General features: G+C 44.8%; 1 protein-coding gene across 2 annotated transcripts in view; it reads right to left on the reverse strand.

Moving 5' to 3' along the window:
• Positions 1 to 1,595: 1,595 nt before the first annotated feature.
• The window catches only part of LOC147734821 (scavenger receptor cysteine-rich type 1 protein M130-like), a 119,301-nt gene continuing 96,269 nt past the window's right edge, over positions 1,596 to 24,627 (reverse strand). The window contains exons 5-8 of one of the 2 annotated variants that reach the window (XM_086953079.1): positions 10,716 to 11,030; positions 9,818 to 9,949; positions 7,394 to 7,510; positions 1,596 to 2,874 (exon numbers count right to left, since the gene is read on the reverse strand). In XM_086953079.1, the coding sequence (XP_086809205.1) occupies positions 7,419 to 7,510; positions 9,818 to 9,949; positions 10,716 to 11,030 (539 nt within the window). In that variant the 3' untranslated portion in view covers positions 1,596 to 2,874; positions 7,394 to 7,418. The remainder of the gene's footprint in view (positions 2,875 to 7,393; positions 7,511 to 9,817; positions 9,950 to 10,715; positions 11,031 to 24,627) is intronic. The other variant, XM_086953080.1, reaches the window with a different exon arrangement.

Here is a 24,627-nt window from a genome sequence, read left to right on the forward strand (position 1 = left end):
TCAATGAAACTCCTATTATTCAAGATTCCCTCCTTAAGATACTAGGTTTAATTTCAAAAGCTTCACTAATTTATAAATTATTTTAAGCTACAAATCCAGAGCGAGACAAAACTAAAGTGGAACTTGTTTGGGAATCAGAATTAGGTTCTCAATGGAGCATTGATGTATGGATTAGGATTTGGGCCCAATCGCTGAGGATCTCAAGATCCACTTCTACTACTCAGCCTATGTTCTTCCTATATCACATATTATACCTCACTCCCATTTCCATAGCTAATTTCACACACTTAGATAATAAGAAATGTTGGTCCTGTGACTTTCCATCAGCAGATCTCTCCCATCTCTTTTTCTCATGTCCTCCTGTTATCTCTTTTTGGACACAAATTTGGGATCGTATGTCTAACAGTTTTCAGTTGCATACACCTATGTCCAATTAAATTCTCTTTATGGGAATTTTGTCTAAACTCATTTCTATACCTTTTTATCAACGAGGATTCTTTGATCTTATGTTGGCTCTAGCGTTTCAACAGATTACGATTAATTGGAAATGTTGACTAAACTCTCCTTTCAGCCATGGTGGAATACTGTTTGTCAATATCATAGGTTAGATGTTGCTTATACCTCTCAATATACTGCAAATGTAAATAGAGATGTTTGTTGGTTACCATTAACTACATATTTAAATAAGGTTTCAATTTCCAGTGTTTCTCACTGTTGTTCTGAAAATTTCCAACCCCCTTAAACTTATTTCCTTCCTCTTTGTTCTTTCTTCAATTGTTCCTATCCTTCTCAATATTTATTGAAATTTTACTCACCAGGAACGTATTTTCCTTTATTTCCGTTTTTCCTTTTCAATCTATAATTCCTAGGAAAATAGCACTGACACTTATTATGTGGCTTGTATTATGAATATATATATAATTTATCTTTCTCTCCTCCTCTCTTTCTTTCCCCTTATTTCCCTAAAAAACATAAATAGCTTTCTACTAGGATTTTTGCCTGTTATATTTTGTTCATAAAATTCCCTTTGCATTGTTATTTCTTAGGCCTTTAATGTATGTTATTGACTTCTTTATGATTTAATAAAGCTTATTAAACTTTTTTTTAAAGTACAGCTCAAGCAAAAGTAAACATTAAAATGTCATCAGTCTAGCAATGTATCTTATGGACCGTAAAAATAAACAGACGTATGTCTCTTTTTATTCGGGATGTTTGGTAGATTGTGTGGCTTTTTATGACGTGTTCCAGAGGTGAGTCATAAAGTATTGTGATTAAATCAAATATAGGTTAATAACAGGGAAGTATAGGGATAAATACCACCTGTTCTTGAATTAACACTTCTATTATTGATAAGAGAAGCACAAGTACAGTCGGACTATCTTTGAGAATCAAATATTAATGAAGCACATTCACCATCAGGTGTGACCATATAAGGCTACTGAAACATGACAATAGCTTTCTGTTTATGAAACTCACACAGTTGTTAACTTGAAGCACTGAATAAATTATTCTAAACCAAGGTTAGGAAAGTTTCTTCAAGAGGAGTGTCAGTCCCTCACATTCAGCATATCCATAAATCTGACACGTTGAATTTTGGTAAAAATGTCAAATTTACTATCACTTTTCTAACGCGGCTTGAGGGCAGTTTAGCTAGTCGTATGATTAAAAATAGAGGCAAATAACAGTCATTAGCACTCAATGCCAGTGGCTCTATAAATGCATAGAGTGGGAAAGAGCAGCTCTTCGACGAGCTACATTGATCAGCCTAAAGTCATGAACTTGAGTTTTACATAGTTTTTTGATGAGAAATATCCGGACTAACAATTAGAACACATCACAGGATTCTCAAAACATAACAGGGTTTCACATACGGAAGTAATGACAATATAAGTTGAGCTGTGCTTATATTTGATGAGGGCCTATTCAGCATTAGTGACATTCCTGACTTTATCACCACCTCAAGATCTCAACACTCACTTTCTGTTGACAGCCAACTTATCCAACTACAACTGGGTATACAACAGTAAGATGCAGTGCTATAGCAGCTGTTGGTTTCAGGTTGCTTCTTTACAAACATGCTTTACTATAACATACAAAACATGACATTTAAATACAAGAAGGATATCTTTGGTAAAGCATCCTATGTTTGTTTCCTTGGTTTCAGATTGGAGCAATAATAGAAAGGCTATCTTGTGGTTGCATTGTCTAACACTTTAAAAGACGTTCACCTACAAACACTGTACTGATCTAGACAGCTCAGAAGTGGTGGGTGGCAAAGCTTAAATCATTCAGAACTACAAGTAGTTAGTCTGCAGACATTCCATTGCGTAGTTGTTTGCTCATCTATGTGGGACCATTCATATGCGAAGCAGTATTGAAGTGGACTGAAAGGAAGAGATCTGCCAACTTGGAGAACACGATTCTTCTGGACCTGAAGCCATGTAGCAAGTCATGTTTAAGGCATGTTGGGCTTCATCAAACAGATGCAACTTGAATACCTGAAGCACTAAAGTGATGGTGGGTAAGTAAAGTGGCTAACTAATCAAGAATATAGACCAAAAAGCGACATATTTAAAGTAATTTCATATTGTTACTAGTATATCAGAGCTATTCTTTCTTTTTTATCTCTTTTATACCAACTTCTGGTTAATTGATTAAGTGTCATCAATTAGAAAGCAGAACCTTCCAACTCTCATGTCTGGTTGCAGTGATTTTCTGGTTAAAGGTTCTTGAACTTTAGAACAAGATCTTGTAAGAGTTCCATGTTTCAATAATATAATCATAATTGATCAAATCCTTTCTGGATCAGAAGAGGAAGAATTTCACATTGGTGATGAATTTTAGACCTTCCATCCTCTGGACAGCAGAAGCCTTCTGAAATAACAATAACATATAGATGGTTAATAAACAGCACATATGCTTTGTTATTTGAGAAAGACATCCACCATATGCAAATACAGAATACGTTGTATATTTCCTTGCATGTATGTTTGTGGTGGACTCAATGGCAAAAGATTAAAGGAGATGATAACTGAAGATTTATCATTTAGGAAGATACCCCTGGACATGAGATCATGGTGCCCCAATTCATAATGAGTAACTCTGAAGGAGAGAGTCAATTGATATCTCTACATGAAATTTTGCAATACCTGTATAAGCTCCTGTCTCTAATTTCTTCATAATCAGTGATCTGCGATGCACCCAGTCACCGATTATAGAGAAAAGACATCAGAAATCAACTGTAATAAGTTATCATAGTCAAGTTCTGACATCACAATGCCTGCTGCCAGAGGGAAATGTAGGTCAGGTACCAGAACAGTAATTTTTCCTTTATTACAAATTGTATTTAATGTGTTAAATCCACCATTAAGACCAGAGCTACATCCACAAAACACCACCAGGTTACTCACATACCCAATCTGAAGTAAGATCCCCATTTGCTCCATATCTTTTTGTGTTTTTAGGGGCAACCCCGTCCATTGTATATAGGCATTTACAATTGAGAACAACAGTCTACCCTCGTTCTCCATTTCGCTGGGAGGTGGTGTTTGGGGAGTCCCATCATCGGGAAATTTCTCCCTTAGCAATGAATGAGGCAATCCCTATGAATATAATGTCCGCCCGGGGCCAACAAGATCATCGATCATGCCCTGAACGACCACTCTGGAGGTCAGTGCAAGGGCTCGCCTCAGAGTTGATGTATCTGTTGCCAGTAAGGTGAGAGAACCGGCCAGGCCCAGACCATGTAATAAAAATCAGGCTGTAGTGAGGAGCACCAAAAACAAGGGAGTTGATGGATTTTGCCAGCACGGTGCAAACGTATAGGGGTTAGATATGTCATATGAAGGTAGTTTCGCTGGATCGGACAGAGACATGTGGGAATGACCAGGACACGTGGGGCCAGCCTGGCCACCCTTCAGTCCGTCTCATCAAGCTCGTCAATTCACCCCTCCCAACGGTGTCAGAGCATCAAATTCATCTGGAGCATTAACAAGTGAGCAGCTTAAACCAGATATTATGCCTTTGACTATGCGCCGCAACAATAGTCTTGCCTCGCAGGGGCTAAAGTCTGGGATGTTAGTACCTGAAGAAATGTTGGCAGTGAGGGCGTAGTGTAATTGTAAGTGTTTATGGATTTGCATTTGGTTGAGGTGATAGTGATCATTTAGATCTCGGCAAGTCAAGATATGATTCCCTGTCCATAAATGCCCAAGGACCGTGATGCCTATGGTGTCCCACTTGTGGAATCCCTCCAATCTAGATGTGTGATGCTGCCATCTCCCCATCCAGAGGACTCCAACTTAAAAACTGCATGAAGAATTTCCAGTAGGTATAGACTACGTGTGTGGTTTTGGGGAAGGAGTTGGGTATCATTGCGCCATATAAAATATCTAAGATGTAGTGTAGCCCTGGAAGGGATAGCTATCCTGGGTAGGTTGGGTCACCCCCCCTACCATTGAACTGGTCAATAATGACAATCAATTGTGAGGCCCGGTAATAGCAGTGTAGGTCCACCATCCCTAGCGCTCCATCGTACTAGTACTTACTGCTGTTGCGGAAGGCAATTCGTGAACAGCCACCAGACGAGAGGTATGCTCAGAGGATGGAGTTAAGAGTATGAAACTAGTGGGCGGGAATCAATCGGGAGCCGGAAGTGTAGAAGTGTTTACAGAAAGCAACAGAGGATCATCATCTTAAAGTGGGATTTATGACCCAAAACATGTAGGGGAAGTTGCCCCCACTTCTAGATATTGCATTTCATTTTAGACGCCAAGGGAGCCAGGTTAAGGAGTCATATGAGATCCAGGAACTGGTAGATTTGAATCCCCAGGTACTTGAAAGAGAAACATCTCACCAAAATGGCAGATAGCCAGGGGTGTGTACGCATATCGCCCTAGGCCAGGACCAATATAGATTTAGATCTGTTCACTCTAAGACTGGATGCCTCCTCAAATAGGTCATGAAGTTTAAGATATTGTGGCCTGTGGATCAACTAGGAGAAGTAGGGTGTCATCTGCATATTGAGCAATCCTTTCCTGTGGACCTCCATTCCAGAGATACCTGAAAAGAACGGCATCACAGCGAATGAGCTTTGCAAGATGCTCAATTACAAGACCTAATAGTAAAGGGGATAAATGACAGCACTAGCGAGTGCCCCTGCACATAAAGAAAAGAGCAGAGGGCGAACCATTGACCCGGACCTGTAAGGAGTATTGGTTGTAAAGGGCACCAATAAAGCACTGTATGTTCATCCCCAGTCCAGCGCAGTCAAGAACAGACTGAAGAAAGGACCAATCCACCGTATTAAAGGCCTTTTCAAAGTCTATGGGGAGCAGTGCTGCTGTAAGGTGAGAGGTGTTTATCCAGGAAAGCACCACCTGGAACCATCTAATGCAGTGTTTTCTGCTTAGCCAAGGGATAAATCCACACTGATCGCGATGGATTAAATAGGGAAGAGTGGATTTCAGATGGTTGTCTGGGATCTTGGTTAAGTGTTTGTTTTCTGTGTTGATCAGTGAGATGGATCTGTCCGAAGAGCAATGGTCAGGAGAGTGGCCCAGCTTATCGAGGACCACTATAGTCCAGATCAAGCCCAGATGGAAAGGCTCTCCGATCAGCCACTTGGTGTAAAGCTTCAACAGGAACAGGGTTAATTCAGTGCAAAACATCCGGTAATAGTCGGCGGGAAAGGCATCAGGTTTTGCCTGAAGGCAGGTCGAACAAGACGGAATCGATTTTGTGATGGGTTAGTCTAACTCTTGGGTCTATTCCTAATGTTGCTGAAAACTGTTTGTTTGGGAAGATATATATTCTGATTAGTTAAGTTAACCTTTACTAGTGCTTTAAAAAAATTATATGAAGTTGAGAGTGGGGCTATGGAGAGATGAGGGGCACAGTTTTATGGTGGTTGTGAGGGAATCCAAGAAGGTGGTCCTGGGGGGTAGAGGCGCCAATAATGATTGTCACACCAGGCGCCAACCGCTCTAAAGTTGGCCCTGCATCAGCTGATTTGATACTGCTAAATTGTGCCTAAGTTCCAGCCTTAACATGATTGTGCTTGTCCATGACTATCCATTTCCTCGAATCTTCTATAGCCTCACTCAGTGGTGCCTAGCTGGCGAGCTTGAGTGACCGGCTGTGGCTGGCTGAGGGTCCTCACTGTTTGTTTCTTTGTTCATTAGCAGCATGCAAAAAATATTCCTCTATCTGTCTTACACATGTCAGTGGCTGCTGCTACTTCTGCCATGCTGTGGCCAGCAATGGGCAGTGAGGGGTCTTGCTCATGCCAGGGGTTGAGAGTTTAAATGGTTTCTAGCAAGCCTTTAGGGATAGCGCTGTGATATCTCAAAGTCACCTGTTTGTTGAGGTGTCCACTGGTATCTCAATGTGCTATCCTACATCGTCAGTTTCTGCAGTGACTTTTGGCAGTTGCAGTGCCTCCACACTATGACATCGGCATAATGAAGGATGGTGGTTTTCGACGCTCTTCCTTCTGTCTGACTGTGTTGTGGCTACTTGCTGCGTAGCCTTGCATTAGATCGTTTCCTATTCATGCCTTATACTGCCTTTGTGCACTCTATTTAGCCAGGTGTTTTAGTTCACTCACAAATCTACAACTATGCCCATGTCTAATACAATGTGTACCCTTCTGTCCACCCCACAGCAGGCTAGGGGCCACGGCCTCACTGTCTTCAATGGCCTACACAGTTTTTCTTACTCTGGGCTAGGAGGATTTCAGTATGATCTGGAGCACGATTGAATGGGAGTGCTGTTGGATGCAGTAGTGAAGGATGCAGGCAGATGTGAGGCAACCGTGGTGGAAGCCATAGCAATGTGGTCTCACTTAATGAGCTTCACTTCCTGATTTTAATCCTTCAACAAGTTTGCAATGTTTAACACTTGCACATATCCTTCACTGAAAGGAAAAGGCTTCCCTGATTGCAAGATAACCACATATCAAGACCTGACCCCTTTAAATCAACAAGGTAATGTTAGAAAATATGGCTCCCAGAGCTTTTCTATTCCCAATAGGAAAACTTTGAAGAATTTCTCTTTCCAAGTTTCCTTTGCAAGGCTTTTGTGTGCACAAAAGCCCTCCACAGCAGAAGAATACTTACTGTTTTCTGCATGGTATGTTTATTCAATACTATTTGCACTGTTAAGGAAGGATATATGCAACATAATCTGCTACAAAAGTCTTGATTATTACTGAAAAATGACAACCTGGATGGCTGCATAAACATTTTCACATTTTCCCACGCCAAGCAGGTATAGTGAGTGCTTACTGTTAATTGCGAGGCCATTGCAAGTGTGGCAATGATGCTCTAGCGGGTAACTTCTGGTACCTAAATGAAACTGAGAAAACCTTTCAATTTTATTTTGTGTAACTCACCACTGGTCAGCATCTTCCAGTAGCCCTAACTCCTCACCCAGTCAATGTTTTCATACAGGGATTCTGGTGTCTCCTCTAATTCCTTGTTCTTGATGCCCATCTCTTCAGAATGATTGACTGGATAGAGAAAGGAAAGCAAGGTATTTGAAATTCTATTTAGAAGAATTTGCTGAACATTGAAAAAGCGTAAGAATTTTTTTTGATTCCCAACAAAATGAATAGGTTGACTACATACTGGTATTTTTTAAATCATCCTAATTTGACCAGTTCAAATCAGTAGGCAATACACAATGGCAACATACCACTATTGTCACTGCCTTTCCATGGGATCCATCTACAGATTGACGACTCTCTAAGACAGGTTGCATGCTCACTAAGGTTTTGTTGGCCACTGGATTACTTCTGCATTAAATTTCCTTTTCAGACACACTACATCAAGCATCCTGGCTATTTATATATCTGTCATTCGGAGGCTTCAGACTGCGTTGCTTTGCATTTTATGTATTTACTGATAACGTTGCCAATGGCACATGATCTCCAAAACAGCGTGTTCCACGCCCCCAAAATAGCATAGAAAATATTAACAAAAATGTCCACTGCATACATGAAAAGTAATACTTAAAAGGTAAAATGATGTAGACAAATAAGACTGGTCAACTGTATCACAAAAATCAGTTCCTAGCTCTTATTAGGTAAGGCTGAGTACAACCGTACAGGTCTCCATCCTGAAGTACTTAATTAAAAAACATGTAGAGAAGACAGAGATACAGTTCGCTTTGCCTTTCTTGGAATTTAAATTACCATTTAATCTAATGTCTAGAAAGTGCCTTTGCAGTAAACTGATATAAATTTCCCTAAAAATCAACAGGGTAAATTTAATAGGGAATTTACTGAGGAAAGGCCTCCAGTTTGCTATGGTATAAGTGACAATCCATTTCAGACTTCAGAAGTAAACAAAGAAATGAGACATTGAAGCGAGTATTAGTCCTATTCTTCCTCAACATTCAGGAAGTAGAAACATAGGCCAGCATCCTTGAAAGGGCAGTCAGTTCCCATGGCTTCTCCATTTCCCTTTACTGTACTGAATGGAATGAACCTATCACACAAAGAATCCCATTTGACATCCTCCGCTCACCACAGAACAGTGCAGTCCTGTTGCTACCCTCACTGTCTGATGCTCCGCACTCATCTTGGACACTCCGTCAGCTGACCCCAGAAATGACCGCAGTTGAGACCACAAGGACCCCCATCCATGCACTTAGCACAGCTGTCTTCAACGCTTCTTCTTGGTACTCCAAGTTATGATAATTAAGTAACTCATCTTGGCTGCTGGAAAACTTTCAGCACATAGCTAAAGCTTCAACCTCAGATAAAAACAAAAGGAGGAGAATGTACGCTCATGCAGCTCTAAGGAAGCCACCATCATGGTAGCAGCACATGTGAACCACCAGCCTGGTAAACTGGTAGATCTTAGTAAAAAATTGAAAAAGGAGCAAATTATATCAACTTGGACAGTCCTGCTAAAATGTCCTGACATTGTTTTTGTGGCCAGAGAGGCAGAAGATAGCATAAAAGGATGTGTAACATTGTAATTCAGGAGTGCTATTGCAGTAGTAATGGCTGAAGAGATGGAGACTTAAATAGTTTCAAGATGTCCGGCTGTGTCTGCAGATGCATATGCACGCAATGGCAGCCATCTTGAAATGTGTTATGGCAAAAACGATTCCCAGGTAACACCCTTGGGCACGCCCTTTAGAATGCAGTTTTTACTGATGTAAAATGATCTTTGGATGGCTCTGAGCAGGCTAATCAGGACAAAAAGACAATCAAATGTGGCAAGCAAAAGAAAACTTAGTAAATTAGTAAATGCTCAATTTTCGAAGGGATTTTTGTATATAGTACCCTTAGGCTCTCCCCGGATAATCTCTATTGCTAATTTTCTTCACATCGTAATTTTGCACTGGTGTCTACTTGGAGATAAGTGAAAGAGGTGAGTTTCCATGCAAATTACACATGTTGGAATTAGGAAAAGTTAAGTGAGTTTAAAATATTTAACAATTCAACAATAGTGATTATTAGGGCGAGACTAATCTAGGACTTTCATAACAAGTTAATTCATCATGAATAATATTCGGTTCATGGCGTCCTTTGGAAGTGGCTGAGTCTTCAAGACCGATGAGGGAGCCCAGCATACAAATGCTTCAACAGAACACATTTCTAAAGAAATCAAGCTTCGACGCAATGCATACAGTGCAGAGAAGGAGGGAGTCAGACATGGAATAGGGAAAGAAAAGAACCAATGGATTTCAGCGTAGACGGGGAATCTTATTTAGGTTGTTTCTAACTAGAACAGAAAAATACATCTCTGAGCAAGGATACATCAATTTATTTTCAATTCAATTCTCAGTCTCTGCCATTGCTCACCAGGTTGTTGAATGTCTCTTCTCTTTTTAATAATCCATGCAATCAAAACAACAAATGGGAGAATCAGCAGAACAGAGATCACAGGAACAAGAGAAGACCGTATGTCCGACTGTGCATCCCTCTGCTCTGTGCCTAAAAGCAAATGTACAACTTCAGCAAAAAATATATTTTACTTCAATTCAAATCGACTCACCCAATTTCAAGGCAGATAGTTTGAAGGATATTAGCATTAATGACTATTAGGGGCACACATATTCGGAGGTAGAATGGGGATTATTTCCAAGGGTATAGGTGCAGATGGACATTTTTGAGTTACACTGAGAATGAGTATTGTAGTCATGGATTGGAGGAGGTAGGTCGATTCAAATAAAATCACAAGCAGTGTCAGAGGCAGAGGTGTGATTGCACACAAAGGTGTTAAGTTTTGTGATTTAGGGCGATAAATTAGCGCTGTTTTTATCGGCAGGAAACTGCCGCTAAAGCGGCGATAATGGGCTTGATAATATGCCCTTGTGAATTCCCATAGCAGCCCAGGTTAACACCAGAACCTGGGCTTCTATGGGAATTCACAAGGGCATATTATCAAGCCCATTATCGCCGCTTTAGCGGCAGTTTCCTGCCGATAAACACAGCGATAATGTATCGCCCTTTCTTGATAATATGGCCCTTAGTTCCCTTAATGCCAGCGAGAGTTAAAGCGAACAAAATGAATGCATAGGAAAAACCGCAGAAGGTTAGAAGATCCATTTTCAGATTACACAGAAGATCAAAAGTGATGTTACTCTGTTGCAGAGGCTGGTGGCATAGGATGGTTTAGATTGAAGCACAGAGAAGAAAAGACTTTGTGACCTATACAATATTCTTACTTTATGTTTCTCGACAGCTTAATTTGACCTACCTGCACAGATAACCCCCACATCCTGCTGGTGGCTACAGGTATGCTCGCCCAGTCTCTTCGATTCACACTGCCAGAGAAAAGATTCTGTCCCTGTGCATTTGACGCTGTCGAGCCAGATGGGCCCAGGTCCTTCTCCGAAGTGGGCTCCTTCTGCCCATGACTCTGCGTGTCCACATCCTAGCTCCCTGCAGACCACCTCTGCTGCTTGGATACCCCAGAAGCTGTCGCAGACTGTCCCCCAGCGGTTACTGAACAAAATTTCCACTCTCCCAGAGCAGCGGTCTGTGCTGTTCACCAGTCTCACCTTGCCATAATCTGGAAGAGAATCGAGAATGGAAGTCACAGGAGTATGAGATGTGTCTGGAGGATTGCACGAGAGGGCAAGTGAGGGTGGGTAAGAGGATAAGAAAAAGAGATATCAGAAAAATGTGCAGGGACAGTCTGTAAGCATTGACGAAGCCAATAGGTCTCGGCAATCCCCTATCTATTGGCCTTGTCAACGTGAATGTCTTTCAGATATTCACCTGTACTAGAGGCTGACGTTGTACTGCAGCAGTTGAAGAAAAAGAGTACATTTGATGCCCTACTCTAGACATACTTACCAACATAATTGTTAAGAGTGTGAAGTGTGAAACTAGAGAGATTTTAAACAATATGTACAAAGGATTTTCCAAATGCAAGTCAGCTTTATGCCTCAAAAACGGTGTGATATACTCATGTGGAAGACAGACATGATTCAGAGAGATGCAGATGTAAGCATAAGCATGTAAGATAAGAGAAAGGTATGGGATTCGACTATGTGCACAACATATACACTTGTCCTATACACTCAGAACTGCTTTTTATTTTGAGGCATAACTTACTACTATTTTGGTATTCACAGAATGCACTTACTACTTTTGGCATTCACAGAATGAACATACTACTTTTGGTATTCACAGAAGTTAGGATTTTGTCTTAAGTTAGTCTCAAAACAGACTTAAGACAGACTTTAGACAAAATCCTAACCTAAGTCTGTCTTAAGTTTGTTTTAAGTCTGTCTTAAGTTTGCCTTAAGACAAACTTAAGACAAAATCCTAACTTCTGTGAATACCAAATGTAGTAAGTTCATTCTGTGAATGCCAAAAGTAGTAAGTTCATTCTGTGAATGCCAAAAGTAGTAAGTTCATTCTGTGAATGCCAAAAGTAGTAAGTTCATTCTGTGAATGCCAAAAGTAGTAAGTGCATTCTGTGAATACCAAAATAGCAGTAAGTTTAGGATTGAGTCTTAAGTTCATTCTGTGAATCGGGCCCATACTGTGTTAGTTAATGCCCCCACCTACTTTGCAACAAGGATAAATGTGATCCGCCCCCTAAGACTTCCAGCTACATTTTGTTACAGATGGGAGGCTCAAGGTTGAAGTGATATTTTAACGTGTTAACGTGAATCATTATATATACATCTCAAATGTTTCGTTTTTCAGATTTGTCAGAAATACAAAAATAACAAGAAGTGGAAATACAAAATAAAAACAACTATTACAGAAAATGCTTCGAAATTTGAAACACATTTAACAGGAAGTTTACAAAAGCCACAGTGAAGTGCAAAAGTGACAAAACATCCATTTGGCTCAGCTGCACATAATTCTGCATCCGAGGTGTGAGGAGAAGCGCAGGGTCATTTAAATGATAAACACCCCTTCGTTTTTACCAGCATATTGAACAGAAGGAATGACGTAAGATTTGCCAAGTTGATGATCAGATAGTTCAAAGCAAAGCTATCTCTTCCTCATATCACAATATAATGAAGGCAGATGGAAAGGATGGATTTACTTTTAACTATATGATTATCTGACACAGAGATCAGCACCGCTCCAATTGTATCACGTGCATAGCCAGCAGAAGAATCAAAATCTATGTTAAATATGAGCGCTTCGAGGCAAGCGCTTATGTTCCCGTTCCAGAAAAGATTGTCCAGCAGCCCTGGCCCTTAAGGAAGGCTCTTAAGACCTGGCTATTACCCTTGCAGACATTTTTTTTTTAATCTGGAGTGCTAGGGAACTTTTCCGGGTGGCGATCTTGGCACCTTGAGGCCCTCGGGTGATTGTTGTACTCTATAAATTTAAATCAAATCAAGCTGGGTATACATATAACAGTAATGTAAAGAGTGTGTATGCATAATTTTGAAATTATGATAAAATAAATACAAATATCACATTTATTATTTATAGTTTATATGTTTTAAGACATTGTATGCAAGCTAAAATTAAAGCAAATTAACTTGGCAGTGGACAAAACAGCCCCTGTGGAAGCATTTACCCCTGCAACACCATCAAGAGGTAAACAGTACCGTTTGTCGGATAGATCGGTTTCTGATGCACTCTAGTGCCTCAGGCACATGTATTTTTATTTTGTTTTCTCATAGGATGTATTTGGCATCATTTTACCATATACAAATCCTTACACATGTAAGCATTTACGTATAAGATAGGGCTTTTACTACACGTAAAAAAAAGACATTTATAATGCATTTGTATGCAGAGGTGTCATCTCTTGCTGCAAATTAGGTATTAGTTGTAATATATGCATACAGGTTTTCAAATAGAGCACAGAAAAGGTAAAGTGCTCAGTGCCACAATTTTGCCACTAGATGTCGATATAGAACAAGCTTCTCAAACGATCTTCACTCGACAAGAAAGAGTTCTCCAGGTTTAACACATTTGCATTTTCGCTCGGTTAACAACAATCAAAATAATTATTTTTCAGACACTTTAACTGTTAAATGATCATTATTTTGTAAGCGCAAAATAATTTTACCCTCATTTTAATTAAGGAAAAAGTCTAGGGGGCAGATTTACGTTGCCTGACGCATCTCTGCAAATCGGCAGAGATGCGCCAGGAAAGATGCGTCACGCAAATCCATCCTTGGGCCACCCATGATGCGCCGCATTTACAATGCGGCGCACCATGGTGCAAGGAAGGGCAGATGCGTGACGCATCTTTTGGCTTACGGGCGGCGCATTACTGGAGTCGCGTCGCAAGCGCAACGCAACTCCTGCAATGCACAGGGGCCACCCATACATTACATGGTGCGTCACTCCTTACGCCTGCTTCAAGCAGGCGTAAGGAATTGACGTAGCAGCTTTGGGAAAGTGACTCAGTGAAATCTTGTAGATTTCACTGAGTCACTTTCCAGGGGCATTCCTGCGACGGAACGCCCCCCCCCTGCACCGGAACGCCTACATGAAACCTGACGCATGTTTCATGTGGCGCAGGGCCTTACACCGTGACGCATCTCCATAGATGCGTCACGTTGTAAATGCCCCGTAGGGATGCGCCACGTTTACGCCGCCTTGCGTGACCCAACAGCTGCGTAAACGTGGCGCAAGGGGCTCGTAAATCTGCCCCTAGATGTCTACAGCGAGGCTTCAACATGTGTAATTCATTGGAATGGAAAAACTGCTACCGACATGCAATTTTCATGTACAACTCCGACAAAATAGACCAGGCTGTAGCACATGATTTTAAAAATAAATACAGCACTCGTAGCTAATTAAAACACCAGCGTTTCTAACAGGTGGCGGGACCGGTCGTTTCCAAAAATAAACAAGCATTTGCAATGCAATAGGTCTTGCAGCATTAAAGTTTGGGTTATTGGCATTGTATATGACAATGTGTTGCATTAAATTTTTAGCAAAGTCTGTATTGGTGTATAAAGATGATTTGCAAGATGATAGCGATGGAGTGGGTGATGGATAGAGTGGAGGGGATGGATGGATGGGGTGGATGGATGGATGGATGGAGTGGGGGATGGATAGAGTGGAGGGGATGGATGGATGGAGTGGGGGGGTGGATGGAGTGGGGAGATGGATGGATGGAGTGGGGGGATGGATGGATGGATGGAGTGGGGGATGGATAGAGTGGAGGGGATGGATGGATGGAGTGGGGGGGGTGGATGGAGTGGGGGGATGGATGGATGGAGTGGGGGGATGGATGGATGGAGTGGGGGATGGATGGATGCATGGATGGAGTGGGGGGATGGAGGGATGGAGTGGGGGGGATGGATGGATGGATGGAGTGGGGGGATGGATGGACGCATGGATGGATGGAGTGGGGGATGGATGGATGGAGTGGGGGGATGAATGGATGGATGGAGTGGGGGATGGATGGATGGAGTGGGGGATGGATGGAGTGGGGGATGGATGGATGGAGTGGGGGGATGGATGCATGGATGGAGTGGGGGGATGGATGGATGGAGTGGGGGGATGGATGGATGGAGTGGGGGGATGGAGGGATGGAGTGGGGGGATGGAGGGATGGAGTGGGGGGATGGATGAATGGAGTGGGGGGAGGGATGAATGGAGTGGGGGGAGGGATGGATGGATGGAGTGGGGGATGGATGGAGTGGGGGGATGGATGGATGGAGTGGGGGATGGATGGAGTGGGGGGATGGATGGATGGAGTGGGGGATGGATTGGGTGGGGGGATGGATGGATGGAGTGAAAGGGTGGATGGATGGAGTCGGGGGATGGATGGATGGAGTGGGGGGATGGATGGATGGAGTGGGGGGATGGAGGGATGGAGTGGGTGGATGGATGGATGCTTGGATGGAGTGGGGGGATGGATGGATGGATGGAGTGGGGGATGGAGGGATGGAGTGGGGGGATGGATGAATGCATGGATGGAGTGGGGGGATGGATGGATGGAGTGGGGGGATGGATGGATGGATGGAGTGGGGGGATGCATGGATGGAGTGGGGGGATGGATGGATTGATGCAGTGGGGGGATGGAGTGGGGGGGATGAATGGATGGAGTGGGGGGATGGATGGATGGAGTGGGGGAATGGATGGATGGAGTGGGGGGATAGATGCATGCATGGATGGAGTGGGGGGTGGATGGATGGAGTGGGGTGGTGGATGGATGGAGTGGGAGGGTGGATGGATGGATGGAGTGGGGGGATGGATGGATGGAGTGCAGGGATGGATAGATGCATGGATGGAGTGGGGGGATGGATGGATGAGTGGGGGGATGGACGGATGGAGTGGGGGGATGGATGGATGCATGGATGGAGTTGGGGGATGGATGGATGGAGTGGGGGGATGGATGGATGCATGGATGGAGTGGGAGGATGCATGGATGGAGTGGGGGGATGGATGGAGTGGGGGGATGGATGCATGGATGGAGTGGGGGGATGGATGCATGGAGTGGGGGGATGGATGGATGCATGGATGGAGTGGGGGATGGATGGACGAAGTGGGGAGATGGATGGATGCATGGATGGAGTGGGGGGTGGATGGATGCATGGATGGAGTGGGGGGATGGATGGATGGAGTGGGGGGATGAATGGATGGATGCATGGATGGAGTGGGGGGATGGATGGATGGAGTGGGGGGATGGATGGATGGATGGAGTGGGGGGATGGATGGATGGATGGATGGAGTGGGAGGGTGGATGGATGGATGGAGTGGGGGGAATGGATGCATGGATGGAGTGGGGGGATGGATGGATGCATGGATGGAGTGGGGGGTGGATGGATGCATGGATGGAGTGGGGGGATGCATGGATGGAGTGGGGGGATGGATGGATGCATGGATGGAGTGGGGGGATGGATGGAGTGGGGGGATGGATTGATGCATGGATGGAGTGGGGGGATGGATGGATGCATGGATGGAGTGGGGGGATGGATGGATGGAGTGGGAGGGTGGATGGATGAATGGAGTGGGGGGATAAATGGATGGAGTGGGGGGTGGATGGATGCATGGATGGAGTGGGGGATGGATGGATGGAGCGCGGGATGGATGGATGCATGGATGGAGTGGGGGGATGGATGGATGGAGTGGGGGGATGGATGGATGGATGGAGTGGGGGGATGCATGGATGGAGTGGGGGATGGATGGATTGATGGAGTGGGGGGATGGAGTGGGGGGGTGGATGGATGGAGTGGGGGGATGGATGGATGGATGGAGTGGGGGGATGGAGTGGTGGATGGATGGTGTCTCTCTGTAATGTGTGTGCGACGTAAAGTGCTCTAACACCCTACACTGGTATGATTGGCGCTATAAAGCAAAAGAAATGCATGAGAGAGAAAGTGGTTATGGAGACTTATGGGACACTGTTAAAAGTTGCTAGTGAGGGAATCTGTGGCGGAGGTGGTCATTGGGGGAGGGGTCAACAAACATTGTTGCATGGGGCGCCACCAGCGCTAAAGCCGGCCCTGCCTGCATGGCCCATTCCCCGATGGCTGTACCCAAAGCCAGCTGGTGCACATGCCGGTCTGAGGCTGACTATGCAGAGTACAAAGCGGAAAGATAAGAAAGTTTGAGGCCTACTTGTTTTCGGCCTATATAAGGTTCGTTTCCGGCTTTCGTGGAAGCATTTGAGCAGCATTCTCCGAAAATTGAAGATTCTACTAAAAGCATTACTTTTTGCACTTCCCTGGAGCCAAATGGCGCCGATGCACTAGGCTATGATGAATAGATGTGGGGCTGGCCCCTGCGGTTGAGCGTGAACCTGCATAGGCAAGCGGGCCGGATCTCTCCTCTCCCTAAATCAGCATTGGCAATTCAGAAAGAACTACCATCATGCACTGCGGCAAGAAACTGAAGAATGCGGAATTTTTCCCGGAAAGGATCGCAGGAGAGCAACAAGTACTGGCAGTTAGCACATTCCAGTGTCAGAGTGGGAATGTGATCGCAGTTGAAGCCAGGAAACCTGCCACGGCCTGGGCTGCAAGGGGACATGCAGGCAGCCCTTGCTGCTTTGACCTCTCTAAAGAGGAGAGCTGGGAGAGAACCTCTTTTTGGAGTCTCAGCTTAGGAGGCACGCTCGCTGCCTCCCAGGGCCGCCCAGGCGAGGGAGCACCCCTGCGGGCTCTGCTCATTTGGGATGTGCGGGCTCTGCCCAGATTGCAACTGCGCTGACTTTAATAGTTTTTTTTTTCCATCTGAGGCAGGGTGGTGCGCATCGTTAATTAGTGGGAGAGAGGTTCGGTAACTCGGTGGAACTTTAGGGACAGACATCTGATCCTGCTTGTGTGTGTGTGTGTGTGCACATGTGTGTGTATGTGTGCCGCGGCGGGGGCGGTGTTTCTGTATGTGTGCATGCGTGTATGTGCGCTCGTGTGTATGACTATGTGTGTGCGCATGCGTAAGCAGGGGGAGGTGTGGCTGTGTGTGTTAGAGCTAGCTTCCCAGGAGACAGGAGATGTGCACACGCGCGCGCGGCCTGCTCCGATCCGATTATGTGCGTGGCCATCTCTTGTCTCCTGGGAAGCTGAGCCGGTGACAATAGGTCTCTGGCGAGACCGCGCTTTCGTGCGGTAATCGCCACGAGATCTAAAAGTAGTCCTGAAACAATGGATGAAAATGGCCGCTGCGTATGTTTAACAGTAGTTGGCCCATGATCTTGGGACAGGCTAAACACAGGAAGAAGCATGGCAAATGCATGCCTTGACTAATTGGTCAGAGCGAAAAATGGATTGATGGCGGTGCCAGCAAATGGGAAGTCGATGGGTTTCCCATATAGTATGTCTCTGTTCGAGACAGTGAGTGCGTGCCTTTTAGAGCTGAGACCTGATAACAAGCATTGGCATAGCCAATAGGTCTCGCCTTTAGTAACCTTATGAGTTTGCTAGGTGCCTCAGTCCGTATGGATGGACTGTAGAATGTGCTGGGGGCCTCAGTCCGTATGGATGGAGTGTAGAGTGTGCTGGGGGGTGTAGTTCATGTGGATGGACTTCGGGCCCCCCTTGTTCCACGAAGGGAACCCTCCTAAGAGGGCGGCCCCCCTTAGTGCCACAGGATGGCACACGAGGCAGCCGTCTAGTAATTGCGAACCCCTAAGGGCCGGCATGCCCGCGTCACTTCTGGGCAGGATTGGGCGGGGGTCGAGGTACATATACCTCTCCTGCCCACTGGGCGCACTATTTCCCGCACCCCTGATGCCATTTGCGTGCCTTCTGGTCGCTCCGTCCAGAGGCCTGGTCTGGCGTTGGCGTGCTGGTTTTCTTCCCGGTCGCCTAGTACGTTTCTGTTGCTGTGAGTCGTTTCCTTTACTTTCCTGGAGGTGCGGTCCTCAGGGGCATTGCATTTTTAAAAGGAGGAGTCTTGTTCGCTCTACGGGATGGGTTACGCTTCAGAGGTTGTGTTGTGCTTTCAGGCATCACGCCGTATTTAGACGTGGGCAGATACCAAGCCACGGGTCTCGTGCGCTAAACCCCTGCCCTGCAGCCCATGAGGTCCCCATGTGCAAGGCCTCTGGAGTGATTGGAGGAATGTGAGGACGCTTGGGTTGGCCCTCTTTTGTTGTACTGAGGGTTCATAGGGTGCTTGGTTCCTCGGCAAAGCCTCGAATAGTGTGGGATGTGGCGTGCCGATCATTCAGGGTCTGCATTTGTGTTATCAAGGGAGCACATGTGATTCAGTTTATACAGCTGGTCTCGCAAGCGGGGGTGGCCCTTTGGTTTCTGGGGTCGGACGCCTACTTCCTCGCTGTCCGCAGGTGGAGGAGGAGGGAGACCATCATAACATAGGCTGACTGGCCGGTGGGTCTTACGGAACACGCGGGGGTATGCGATGTAGGCGGTTTCCGGTAGGAGGCCAAAAGGATGAGGACAGTTTTGTGGTGGGGGACGTTGCGGCAAGTGTTTGCTTTAAGCAAAATTGTACGGGAAACATCCTTTACGATGCAACTTTTACAATGCAGTGCCTTTACAACGCAGTATTTACAACGACAACCATTACAACGCATTGCGCTGGGGGCGCTCTAGGATAGGGAATAAGTTTAATTTACTATCCAACACCTTCCCTAGTGTCCACGGGGACTGGAGTTGGAATAGTAAATTAAACTATTCACTATCCAGCACCCCAAAGCACTATGCGTTGTAAAGGTTTTCATTGTAAATACCGCGTTGTAAAGGCATGCGTGGTAAAAGTATGCGTTGTAACGTCATACATCCAATTGTAGTGGCGCCCTAACGTCTTCGACTGTGCAACAGGCTGGGTGAAAAATAGAAACCACCATTCATAGAAGCTTGAGGCCTGGAGGGGCTGCGGGTTGGAGGGCAAGGGAGTGTCGTGCCACGGTGAGTTCAGGCCCTCGGGATTTTCTCTTCTTCACAAGACGTTGTTCTGGGGCGGGATACCTGTCCTTGTCTGTATATTCAATAACATGCGGGCAACTGGGTACACTACTTGTAAGAGTGTTGTTCACAAAGCACGCACAACATGTGAACTGTTTCTTTGTTAAGGAGTGAAGTCACCTCCACAGGCCCTGACCATGAGAGTTTGTCACTCCATACGAGTCACTCAACACAAACATCTTTCAGGAGGGCTATTTGGGCCAGTTGTCACCTCCTCCAGTTGGCGACTCTCCAACACGGTCTGGAGACTGGATAGGTACGGTTGGCATGTGGGCCAACAGGACATGTGGTTGGGCCCCCCCATGATGCCGTGCTCACTTCCATTGATCGGGGAACCTGGTGCTGCTCCATGACCTGGCATAGGTGCGGCTATGTTGTGGAAGCGTGGACAGCTTTGGGAGTTTCAGTTCGGTGGGTTGATGCGATGCATGTATGTACTGGAGAGGGCGGTCCATGTTGCAAGTAGGTTATTGTGCAGCTCTCGTTCCAGCTGCACACACCGTGTGCAATAGGGTCGGGGAGCAGTGGCTAGTGCTGTGGTCTGTTCCAGGCCTTGAGTTTGTTTGGGGCGGAATCGGAGCAAGCAGCTCTGCATTACCCTATTCTTTTTACAACCCTAATGGTAAACCATTGGCCTGCTAGGCAGAGATTGTGGATTTGTGTCCCAGCGGGTGTGATCATGGTCAGTTCAGGACTTTTAAATTCCGCCTGCTCCGGGGGGACATCAGACGCGTACCCTGGCGGCCATCTGCATTGTTCGTCGTAACGCCCCCTAGGTCTTCGGCCTTTTTTGCTTTGCAATGCGGCAGAAGGGTAGGGGTATTGGATTTGAACGATGACCACTGCCCTTCGAGTGTTAAGCTCTAGATATACAGGCGTTGTGTTTTTGGCCGTTCTGGAAGGCTTTCCCATTTCGTTTTCTCCTCACGGTTGGCGATGATTATTCTGGCCTTCCGGTGCTGTTGTTCGGACGCTTCCCTTGTGGTTGGGGCGCAGCAGGGTTCAGCGCCCGCGTTAACCCCGCCCCCATTAAAACTGGCTCCAGGGCAATCTCTCACACAGTGCAGCAGGATGGGCGCTCCCTGGGCGTGGCATTTATGGTTGTGGGGCACTATGTTACGCACAAGGTAATATGCTTTTTTTGAGGGCTGGCAGACATTGTCGCATCTTTAGCTCGCCCTGCTCTAAGAGCTAAGTTTGATTAAGCAGAGGTTACTGTCTGGCTATAAGGGGAGGGGCACCAGGTGTCCAGGGCATAGGTTTGCTCGGCAATCGATTGCAGGATAGCTGTTCCCATGTTGCATTGAGTTTATGGTGTGCCCCACGGGGGGAAAGGGGGTGATTCGTGTTGGCTTTGATTTGGACTCGCCTGCAGTACAGCACAGGGTGTTGGCGGGGTAAGTGTGCCTCTGGGAGGCCTGACGCCAGAGCACCACCTTCTTCGTGTTCTATGTTGGCTTCCATTCGGACTTGTCTGCAGTCCACCAAAGGGCCTTATCGGGGCAAGTGTGCCTTTGTGAGGCCTGGCGCCAGAGTACAGCCTGCTTGCAGGCCCCACCATACTGGGGAAAGTAGCAACAGACGGTGTGTGGCTGTTAGCTATGTTTGTCAATGGTGGCTCGTGTTGGGGTGAGCAGTGGAGTAACACAGTGATAAAGGTAGTTGTAGACATTTGTCACGGGGATGTAACCAAAGCATGTACAATATCCTTATAAAGGAGCCAGAGTTGTTGCTTATTTACTGATGCAACTATCACCCAATTGTCTGGCTTGGGGAGTGTAGCGTCACCTTTGTAGTATGTCGCTCGAGGCAATAACAGAGGCCGCAAATTGCCAGTCGGCTGTACATTGAGCTAAGGACCAATTTTCAGCTGCAAAGTCATAGTTGGGATTATTGACGGATGCAACTATCACACATTATGTCTATACAGGGCATTTTAAGATACATGTGCATTAGTTTGTCATTCTGGTTGACTATCGCCAACTGAGATTCACAACTCTGCTCTGGTTGGCAGGATATAGCAATTATATGTTTTAGGACACAGCACAAATGCATTTTATTATTTATAGTAAAGATGTGTTGACGTTTAGGGTGACAGGTAGGGGTGTGTGTCCTTGGGTTACACAACTAGTGGTCATAAGGGAAGAAACAAAGGGCGCTCGCCGTGTCTGGGCTCGCCAGTATTATCTAACACATCTTACTTTAGGCATAACACTTCCTCATTCATGACCTGCAGGTGGCTCTGACACCTGGCCATGGCACCTTTAAGTATTGCGTAGTCCTGGTAGCTGTTGGAATTAGTCTGGGGTCCGTCACTGGCCAGAGGGTGGGTGAATTCCATTATTCCCTTTAAAGGAGTAGGAAAGAAGCAGTTATTTGGTCAATAATGCAGTACTGTTACTAGCAGGACAGTGCACACAGGTTTGGACCCTGTTGCTGCCAGAAGTGAGTATATAACAGGCACATTTACAAGTGTGACATTTGGGAAAATGTCACAGCTGCATTCTCCAAGGCATACAAGTCTGGGGTGGCAGCTTTGTCCTGCAGAGACTTACTCTAATGACCTTGAATAGTCATAACTAGATTGCCTTAAACACTCGCAAAGCCACAAGGGTCAAGTGTCGGGCAAACTCTGTCAGGCATTTGTGTTGTGCTGCCTGGGGAGAGGTGCTGGGAGGGAAGGGCCCTGCAGTGTCAGTCAGGCATGTGTACATAGGAGGGGGTGTGGGGTGCCTCCTCCCTAGCACGAGCTGTGTTGTGTGCAGCAGTGCATGGCAATACCCTGTTGGGCAGGTAGGGTGGCAGCGCCCCCCTCCCCCTCCGCTTTTCACCCTGTAGAGTGCTAGGAGCAAGGCTGCGGTGCCTCGTGAAGCACTCAGAAGCCCCATCTGTCTTGAGGGTCCCCATATGATGTCATGTTGGGATAAAGCGCCTAGGACCTGTTTCAAGCAGATCACAAGGCCCCTTTCAAATATTAACAGAGTAATAAAGTGCATATAAATAAAGAAGCAACATTTATAACTGAAATTGTTTTTAAAATCTGTAAATATGAAGGAAATTGAAATTGGAGGCTAAAAATGAAGTTAGTATCTTCAAATCAATTAGAGGAAGCAGTGTAATTGCATCACACTGATGAGTGGCCTCCATTGAATTATAAATGCTCCAACCTTTCCACTGAAATAAACATTTTGATCATATTTTAAAATTCGTTTGTGAATTAAATAAAATATTTTATAATTTGTGCATTTGTTGGAAGAATGCTTCTTTCTGTTTTGTTTCTGTATTGATTTTAGGTTCAGAGGCAAGGGTCCCAGCTTGGAGTAATGATTCAATGGGAGTCCATAGGAGTCGAAAGGTTAAAAACCACTGCAGCCGAAGGAAACAATGGCACACAGCTGGGAGATATGCCATTTTAAAGGTCTTCTGAAAGTAGAGAGGGCAAATTCCATATAGTGCTTTGTGAACCATGCACAAGACCTTACATTTGAAATGGAGTTACTTTTTTTTTTTTAAAGGAATCAGCCTGCCACATTCTTCAGAGATTGTAGCTTTGATTGCAGGCATTTGTGAATTCTCAAATAAAGAGCATTGCAGTATTCTTGAATAGTGCAGAGCAACCACTACTATTTTTTGCATGAGTATCTTGAATAGACCTCTGACTCAAAGAGAGAGATCAGGTCTATGTATTGGGAATTTATAACACACAAAGTCACTTTAAATCCTGAGTTGGGGAGATTGACTATTTAATTCCTGTCTTTTAAATTGACTCCGAGCTTTGAGCCCTTTATAGACCAGATTGAATCGCAATTGGCAAAGTCACTCTATATAGTCACTCTATCTAAAATTTAGTTCTGATATATTCCACGCCAATGCTTTTACAGCTAAATGGACAAAATCTCAGGTGATGGTTAATGATCCTAAATGCTCACTGTGTACACTAAGTGCCAATGAGGACATTGTGCATGTTCTATTCTTCTGCGCAGCCTATGCTGCCCTCAGACGCAAGTCACTCAAGCCCCTGTGCAGAGGTTTGAATATCAGGAGCTATTTACAGTCACTTAGAATACTAAAATCTGACAGTCGCCAATTTATTGTATTTGATGTCAGTAAATTCCTGTTGGCTGCAAGTCATATAAGATATAGGAATGGGCTTAAATTCTAAAAGTTTAAAAAAATAGATTTTGAGTATTTTGTATGTGTTTTAACCTTTTATTGTCTTAGATTGAATCTTCTAATAATTCTAGCAGTAGTGGTATCAAAATTTGTGTTGCGTCTGATAATTGAACAGTTATTTTTGCACTGTATTGGCAAGAATTTTAATCAAACTATGTGCAATCGGGGCCAAGACTAAAAGTAGAAAAATGTAAACTGTAAACATGTCTTGTATTCTAGTCCCTTGTAATTGATATATGTTTTTACGTTTGCATTAGACGGATGAAATGTGCAATATGTACAAAGATTTGTTTTGTAAGCTTTGATGGTTCTTCGAATTGAATAAAGATTTTTGATGATGATAGAAATAAGATTTGTTATGATTAATCTGTTTACATAAATAATGTTGACTATCAAGCATGAACCCCACGATTCTTCACTTTTCGAACTGAAGAAGGAAGCAAACCTGGATTAACAGACTACCAAGAAAAATTCCAAAAGGAGACGTCATTACCAAGGAGTATCTCCTCTGTTTTCATAGTGTTTAACTTAAGGCAATTTCCTTGAATCTAGATTAGGATATTTACCAGGCATTTGTTAAATTCTTTGGAAACAACGAAATCAGATGTAATTGAAATGACAA

This window comes from Lissotriton vulgaris, chromosome 1_2 (genome assembly GCF_964263255.1).
Source record: "Lissotriton vulgaris chromosome 1_2, aLisVul1.2, whole genome shotgun sequence".
Taxonomy (NCBI): Eukaryota; Metazoa; Chordata; class Amphibia; order Caudata; family Salamandridae; genus Lissotriton; species Lissotriton vulgaris.